Source organism: Bactrocera tryoni, chromosome 2, assembly GCF_016617805.1.
Source record: "Bactrocera tryoni isolate S06 chromosome 2, CSIRO_BtryS06_freeze2, whole genome shotgun sequence".
NCBI classification, from domain to species: Eukaryota; Metazoa; Arthropoda; class Insecta; order Diptera; family Tephritidae; genus Bactrocera; species Bactrocera tryoni.
Window position 1 is genome coordinate 13251827 of NC_052500.1, and position 9379 is coordinate 13261205.

At 36.5% G+C, this 9379-nt stretch overlaps 1 protein-coding gene across 1 annotated transcript; it reads left to right on the forward strand.

Annotated features, from left to right (window-relative positions):
* Window positions 1–5514: 5514 nt before the first annotated feature.
* LOC120768612 (adult cuticle protein 1-like) lies at window positions 5515–6620 on the forward strand. The gene is made up of 2 exons (XM_040095379.1): window positions 5515–5591; window positions 6094–6620. The coding sequence occupies exons 1-2, from the start codon at window positions 5586–5588 to the stop codon at window positions 6418–6420; spliced, it is 333 nt and encodes a 110-aa protein (XP_039951313.1). The 5' UTR covers window positions 5515–5585; the 3' UTR covers window positions 6421–6620.
* Window positions 6621–9379: the final 2759 nt, after the last annotated feature.

The following is a 9379-nucleotide window of genomic DNA, read 5'->3' on the forward strand; positions in this document are numbered from 1 at the left end:
CTTTGAGACTTGGCGAAAGCATATAAATATATATATTATTACTTATGCGTGCTTGCAGAAAATACAGCACGTACGATTCACTGTCACCACAAAACACTAACGCGTCGAATTTGTTGCTGCTTTGTATTAAGCAAATTATGCTAATTTATCAGAGAAAATATATAAAAACTATAAAAAAAATACAAAGGAATATTATCTATCACAAAAAATCGTCTTATCACAAGATTTGGCACGTACTTTTGTTTTCGAAACTATGAAAGAAATTTGAGGTATAAAAATGTTGACATTTTACACAGATATAAATATATTTTTTGACATGTTGTCAACTTCGAACAAAAAAGTAATAATATGTTGTTAGCATGTAAAGTTTACAAATTTTAACGTCGGTAAAATAGCAAAACTAGAAGGTTGAGTTAGATTAAAAGGTCGATTCAAGAATGATCCGACTTAGAACGCTGATCCGTTGTCGTACCAATAAACTCCTAAAAAACTGTATCATAACACCCTTACAGATCGCCAAAGTGCGTTGAGCCTGCCACAAATTTGTTGGGACGGCTAATATCAGTTTTGGCCATGACTTCTGGTTCACCGAAGGTAGGGTTACTCAGTCTTGCAAAGGCTGGACAATGGAGGAGAATGTACATAGATGTCTTCACCTCACCCTCCTCCATACAACTTTAACAACTGGCTTCCGACAAGATTTTAAGTCTTACAGCATGAATGCTTATTGGACAGACTTCAGTAAGGATTCCTACAATTGCTGTAAGATCAACTTTACTCAGGGCAAGTAGTTCAGTAGATCTCTTGCGTTCTCCTCTGGGCCGGAAGGACCTCGCAGTCGCACAGTTACTGTTTGTTGTTGTAGCCGCAGAAATATGTATGCCGAGTAGACAGTGCTTGGTCCGCTATAGACCCGACTTTCGTGGGATCTGACAGGAACTGGTCGTCGGCCAGCGTCTCCTAATCGCACGCGAAATCCATTTGTCCAGTGCTAGCACGCAATAAGCAAATAGAGATCCAACTCCGTTTGCATTCCGACGTGAAAAAGGTACCTCTCTGGCCAGCTTATCAGCTTTGCAATTGCCGGCAAAGACAGCTTAACTCAAAACTTGTTTGAAGGCAGCTTAATTTTACAAGGAAAAATATCTGTGTTCCTGTGTGTGAGTTGTGGAATTGCTTAAACTACTTGTGACCTTGAGATGTTTTCGAAATATTATTTAGTTACTCGAATCATAGATCATTGTTTTGATCTAGGTACATCAAAGCTATAATAACCTTCACAGAAATGACAAATAAAAAAGTCTTCCATACGAGGACTTGAGACTTGAGACAGTATGTTTCGAAGCAATATTCTATACTGGTATAATCTTAGCAGTTTCTTCGTAAAGATACCTCGTCAAATTATAGTGTTTTCCATAGACGGACGAGATTCTGATTGTTCAGTTTGTATGGCAGCTATATGATATAGTGATTCGGTATTGGTGGTATCGACAAATAAGTAGCTTCTTGATAAGGATGATTTCAGGATGATATTTCAAAAACTGATGGACTAGGACTTGGCTAAATCCACTCAGCTTTCTTCTGTTTGGGGTATACGAGTAGATTGCATTTATTTCCAATATTTCATCATAGATCTTACAAAAGATTAAAACATTATCCTCGCTTTATCCCGAAAATCAACAATTCCTTAATCGGTACTGAAGTTGCAATTATATAATCGTAAGTAGTTTGGTTATATAACTTCGATTTTAGATCTAGATTGAGATCCGGAAAAACGTCCGATAGCCCATGAAAAAAACTGATAAAATAATTATTTAAATAACATATACATTTGACATATTATATAAGTATCTTATAAAATATGAGAGCCAAATTATTCAGTCGGAAATAATTCAAGGGAGTATATGAATAACTCATCAGATGGTTACTTCTGTTTATTCTATTTTTATATGTTTAGACCAGACTACTTGATTCACGGCATTTGTTTGTTCGATTCGGCACTCACTAATTTCAGTCGAATTTCATTTTGGACGTTACAAAGATGGCCATTCATTTTATTGAGAGAGAAGTCTAAATAAATGGTTTAAAGTTAGAAGCATTTGTTTTGAACTTGGGTATTAAAAATGCGTGATCTTTAACCGGATGTGTAGTCATTATTTTATATACTCTTAGTGAGTAATGAAAATGGAGCTCAAAACGCAGTGAAAGGTTTCTGACGGAAAACTTAGACAATAGTTATTAAAATAAATGTATGCTGAAAGGGCGTGTCTGGTAAATTAAACCATAAATCAATGTTATTATTACTTACGCCAATAAACGCCCACACATGTATTATATATAATATGTTGTCAGTGCATTGTAGTGCTTTGAGTTAAGCATTAATCGATGCTATTAAGTTCAACCATTAATTTGCAGCATTCCAAGTGCTTTATATAATGTTTTATGATTTTTAATATTGAATAAATTTCAAAAAGCATTTGGAATAATCTATAATCACATATTTTTAATATAAAGAGTGTTGATCATAACCTAAAATTCTTCTATTCTTTTGGATATTAGAGTTTATTTCGAAAAAAGTTTACTTCAAAGCTCTTATGAAGTATGTAAAACAAAGAAGGAAACTTTGGATGCTCTGTAAAGTGTATATTTGAATGAACTGCGTGCCCAGCTGCGTAGATTTAGCCATGTTCGCATGTTCGCATGTCTGCATATACGCGAACTATTTCCTCCGTTTTTGTTCTGAAATTTTGCACTTGTCCTTTTTTCTTGAAAAAGCTGCTTATATTTCGGTATTTCAGATATCAAAGTTATTTCGTAATATTACTCAGATCGGACCATTATAGCATATAGCAGCTATACAAACTCAATCAAGTGCTTCTATGGGAAACTTTTCCATTTAACGAGCCTTCCTAAAGAAAATTTACAAACTGACCGACCAAAATTGAGATAAGAATTTTTCACCCTTTTATGCTATCGTATAAAAACGGCATGTGAAGGTATGCATTTTTCTAGTTTTTGAGTGATCTGATATCTTTGCGAGACAAATATATACATTATACACTGGAGACTTAAAACTTTTGAAATGTTTTATAGTTCTACAATTATTGATTTTTACTCTTATTTTTAATTCTTAATAAATAAATCATCTGACGCATTAAAGAACTTTCCGTATCTGAAGACAATGCAAAAAGTGAACATGGATTTGATTTATTTGTCCAAAACGTCAACGTCAAAGTGTTGCCTGCCAGTTAAAATCTACATTAACGATTCGAATACATTTTGAAATTTGTAAAGGAAAATATGAAATATAGCGTCGACGTTGTCTTGTTTGTTGTCAAGTACTTGACTTGTTCGTCTGTCTGCTCAAACACTTATATACATGTTCAAACTACCATATATATGGTAAATAAATGTGTGTATATTTTGTCACTCTGTGCGCATGTCTGTCCGCTGTCAACAAGCGTATCGAATTGTCGCCGCACTTGAATTATTACATAAGTATATAAGACATACATTCATATACATACATACATAACAGATCAATTGAAAAGTACCCGTCCTGACACATAGATGGCCATGCTTAATCCATATGAGCACCGTGGACAGAGGTTGTTATTGACGAAAACATCAAAAAAAGTTAAGTTGTTCGATATTGCTGGTACTCTAAAGATGTCAATTGAACGTTTATATCATATCCTTCCCGAATATTTGGGTGTGAGAAAGCTCTGTGCAAAACGGGTGCCGTGCGAGCTCACCATTAACCAAAAATATCGGTGAGTTAATGATCCGGAGCAGTGTTTGAAGATATTCAGGCATAATAAATCTGAGTTTTTCGTCGATATGTGGCCATGAATGAAACATGACTCCATTATTTCACTCCGAAGTCCAATCGGCAGTTATCCGAGTGAACTGCACATGATGAACCCGCTCCAAAGCGGAGAAAAACGACACAGTCGGCTGACCAGATTATGTTGTCTGTATTTTGGAACACGCATGGCATAATTTTTATTGACTACCTTGAAAAAAGGAGATCCGTCAACAGGGACTATTACATAGCCGTTCCCACCACGGTCGGGTCTACGTAACCGAAATGAACCTGGATTTTTCATCCGTCCAAGGACTGTCAAATCGGCAAAATTCTGCAACCATAATACCAACAACACTATTAGATGGGGTTATTGGACCGTTTGAAGGATAAAATCGCCGAAAAATGGCCGGTTTTGAAGAAAAAGGAAGTGACGTTTCATCTAGACAATGCACTGGGTCACAAGCCAGTGGAAACGATGGCAAAAATTCTTAAATTGGGCTTCGAATTGCTTCCACATCCACTGTATTCTTCAGTTCTTGTCCCCAGTGGCTACTTTCTGTTCTCAGATCTCAAAATAATGCTCGGTGGGCAGAGATTTTCATCGAATGAAGACGTGGTCGCTAAAACTAAGGCCTACTTTGAACAAAAGGATAAAATGTATTACATAAATGGTATTGAAACGTTGGAGGGTCACTATAATTCGTGTATTGCCCTTGAAGGGAACTATGTAGACTTAAAAAGCGAATTTTACCAAAAAAATGTTTTTTATTACGATAGGCCGGGGACTTTTCAATTGGCCTATGTATGAGTAGCTGGCGCTGCTTATGAAACGGAAAGTGATCTTACCAGAATTGGCAGATCGAATAGTTAAGCAAGCAATACAAAATAACAGTAATTATAGGAACGTGTATATATGTACAAATGTGTGTAGACGTACATAGTTTCTTTGTATGTACTTATATATGCGCATAGTTTTAAGCTTCAGAATGCACACGTGTAATTCTAAGCCGGGTTACGCAAGGGTACAAATCTACATATTGAGCTAATTAAGTATAATTTAAACACCCATCCAGCTACCAGGTCACATTCTCAAGCACACACATGCATGACGCACCTACAAATAACCATAAGTATGTGTGTTTAGATGCGGACGACCCCGAACTTGCGTTGCCTTTGACGTAGTTTTGACCAACTTCGTCGCCAGCGGCGGGTTTAAACCTCCGCGGTGTCTTAAGCCTCACATTTGTGCTTGCAAGTGTGTGTGCGTGTGTGGCGTTGGTGGACGAGATCTTGACATTATTACTTTAAGACGACATAAAGGTAGTTTCCGCGTCACTCATTTATCAGCAGGCCATTTATGTAGATATTTCAATACGGTCAGTCGCCATTGCCATTGATTCGATATTAATTTGCCATTGAAAAGCAGAACTGGTACTGGATTAAAATGTTGAGTTTTATTTTTTTTTACTTGTGTCTCGGTATTTTTATAAAAAATTGTTCATTGTATAATGTACAAGTTCGTACAATAGCTAGGTGCACAAGTGTCCACATACTTACATACTCTGTATGTACATATGACTTATGTGTAGCAAATTGTATGTTCCAGCGCGAAATGGAAGAAAAATGTATAACATTTCTGAAACAGCGGCAAAATGCTAATCAAGAAGTATAAAAGATCACCTGAGTGCCAAGATTGATCATAGTAAGATTTCAAGCTTCGAGCTGTTAAGAAAGTTCATTTGAACCAACAAACACAAAACCTCATAAAATAAGCAACATGAAGGTGGGCACAAAGAAAGGATATACATAACTTAAGAGTGGTTCCATATAAAAAAAAATTGACATAAAATAATTTTGAGTGTTTCTGTGAAATTTTTGTTATATTTATTTAATAATGGTGTTGAAAAAGAAAGATTTACTGGACAACAAAAAAGAATCTGTGAACGAAAGTGAAATAAAAATTGTCATATTCTAGTAATCTGTCGATATTTTGAAAGGGCTGATAACATACATATAGTTATAATATAAGGTTTGAAGCGTCTTCAGTTAGAGGATTCAGACACCAAAAGTTTAAATGCATTAAATTTATATGCAAAGTAAAACAAATTCAATTCCTAGCAAAATAAAAAAAAAACTAATTTTCAATTTATGTATATATCTTTATATTAAAAATATAGAGAAAAAAATTTAAATCTAATTCAAATTAATATCTATCCATAGAGAATTCCGTATATTCCAAAAATTACAATCCATTAACATTCATCTTCTCTCCACCCACTTTCTAGTTCGCCGTTTCCGTAGTCTTGTTCGCTTTGGCCCTTGGCGCTGCCCACTGCTCGGTCGTACCATTGATCAGCCAAATCAATGGCGCCGTTTTGGCCTCACCACTTGGTTCCGTTGCCGTACATGCCGCCGCCGTGCCAGCCGTTGTCGCCGCCCCAGCGCCAGTACAGATCATCACCGCTCCCGCCGTGGTAGCTGCTCCCGCCGTGGTGGCCGCTGAAGGCACCTATGTGGCTAAGACCCGTGGCGCTGTACATGTGGCACCACTGCCCGGTCACATACAATCGGCAGCATCAGTGAACTTGCAACCAGCTCCAGGCACTCTCTAAATAATTATTTAACCGATAGTTATGAGTAAAAAATGCGTTTCGAACGGGAATATACGCACCTATTTTATACACTATAAATACACATACATCCATAATCTGGCCATATGCAATTTAACTGGTATACCTGCAACATGTTTACAATAATACATACATATATACATGACAATGAAATGATAAAAAACGAAATAATTTTAGTTTAATTAAACACTTTGGTAAACAAAATTGTCGCATTTCTTTTTATTTCTTTCCATCTTACTTGTAACTTTTATACTTCTATAACTGCACTTTCTATTTTACTAATGATTTTCTTTTTTACCATAAATGCACTGTGATATTGCATAATTATCTAAGTCAAATGCTCAATGCATAATCTTGCTTGTCACTGCCACTTTTTACGTATTTCTTATTCAATACTTCTTTCCTAAACTGTTACTGTCAATTGGAATTGTTATCAAAATAAATACATACATATATACATTTATTTGAAAAAAGGATAATAATTTTTTGTATTTAGTCTTTACATTCTGCAGTGATTAATTCTCTTTCTTTAAAAATTTATAATTATTCAAAAAATCATTTTTATCTCATGGCAGCAGTTCTGGATATTCAAAATCAAAAAAGAAAACTTTGATTAAAATGTTTAATATTTTCTTCCTTAAAACTAAGCCAATCACTTCAAATGCGTTAGCGAAATCCATTTGCTTATTGATTTTGAAGAATTGAATTTCAAATAGCATTCAATGAATTAGTAAAGATAATGAAATAAGTGTGCTCTGCCCAATCCACAAAAAGCAAGACCCCACAATCTGCGCCAACTAACTTGAGATAAACTTCCTCAACGTCGCATTTAAGGTTCTATCGAATGAATGATTAAAGCCCATCGTCAACCAACAGATCAGACCTTGAAAATCAACAACTGACCAAATATTCACCATGCGCCAAGTCTCGGAAAAGACTCGTGAAAAGAGGACCAACACACACCACCTAATTCGAGCTGCAAACATGAATAGAGAAAGTACAATCTTTTACAAGAGTGTTCGACTGCTAGCGTACGCCGATATCACTGGCCAGAACATCCATGCCATTAGTTCTGCTTTCTCCAGGTTGTACAAAGTATAGAAGAAAATGGGTCTCCTGTCATCAAACAAACAGTCGTTGCTTTCGAGTTGGCTCCCTCGTCGCTCTTGACGGTCATTACTTCGAAGTCGTAGATAATTTCGTGTATCTTGGAACCAGCATTAACACCAACAACAACGTCAGCCTCGAAATCCAACGCATACCAACTCTTGCCAGCTGGTGCTACTTTGGAGTGAGTAGGAAATTGAAAAGTAAAGTCCTCTTTCGACGAACAAAACCCAAACTCTATAAGTCACTCCTTACTCCCGTCCTGCTATATAGTTCAGAGGTATGGACTATGATAACATCTGATGAGTCGGCGTTATGAGTTTTTGAGAGAAAGGTTCTGCGGAAGATATATGGTCCGTTGCGCATTGGCAACGGCGAATACCGCATTCGATGGAACGATGAGCTGGACGAGATATGCGACGACATTGATATAGTAGTTCAGCGAATTAAGAGAGAGTGGTAATGTCGCCCGAAAGGACGAAAACCACTTCAGCTCTGAAAGTATTCCGCGCAGTACCCGCTAGGGGAAGCAGAGAGGAAGACCTCCACTTCGTTGGAAATACCAGGTGGAGAAGGACCTAGGTCCTTGGAGTTTCCAATTGGCGCCAAACAGCGAAAATGAAGAACGTGTAAACGGTGTATACGCCAATAAAGAGGAAGAAGAAGAAATTATTCTCTCAGGGGGTATATTAAATCGTAGGTAATGTACATTAATTAACCAGCAACGTTCGAGGAGCTAGAATACAATATTCAGTGAACTATAGCCAAAATACCGGCCGATATGATGCTGAGACATCGAAAATTGGCGTAAATGGGTGGAGATATGCAATGGAGTCATATTTCAGAATGGCTTTAATATTTGACTAAATCTTAATATAGAGTATGTAGTTGTCGTAAAGATATTCCAAATTTTCGATAGCGGTTTGATAGTGCGAAGATTTGACACCTTAAAAACTGCGATTCCTCATCGAAATCTACTAAACCATTTTTTGAGTCTGTATTATATACTGAAGTCCTCTTATATATTACTGCGGGTCAAATATGGCCTATCTGGTGGATGTATAAGTAGTTCATAGAGTAATTACTTCAATATAGCGGTAGTATCATAAGCTAAAACAGAATGGTGTGTTTTCCCTCAGGAAAGAATGTTTTTTTTTCAAGCACAAAATTCCCTTTTTTATATCACAAACATGATAGCAGTGATAGTCTCACTTCGAGATCAATAACTTTCAAATGTTTGAATGAAATGCCATGGAAATATATATGTATAAGTAAGTTCACTTCATTTCTCATATTTTACTATTAAATTAACATTGAAATACAGGTGTACACAGAGACATAAACACAAATATCCCAAAATAGGAAGTAAAATCTCATTGAGTACAATAACAAATAGCAAGATATTTAAAAAATGTTTAACAAGCATTGATCGACGAAATATCGCTTAATTGGCTAAACAAACAGCGGAACAACAAGTGGTTACTAAAATAAACAAACACAGCACACAATTGCATTTGCGCAACGCAATCAGGCGTAGACAAAAATAAAAACCACATATTCGTATTTGCGGTTAAACTCATTGTGCAAAAAAACGAAAATTTTTGAGATAAAAAACTCGAAAAAGAAAACAAAACACTCACACACACGCACAGACATTTATGAAAAACGAAGTGGCTCGCACAGAATTCGCCAACTCATTGCGTACAAAACGCACACAACTTGCTCGCGCATTGCCACATAACGCAAGAAGGGGGGGTGCTGGCGGTGTGGCGCGGCACCCGCGGCGTGTGTCTTTGCATTCATGCCAAAATTGCGTATAAACCTGTCGCGCAGC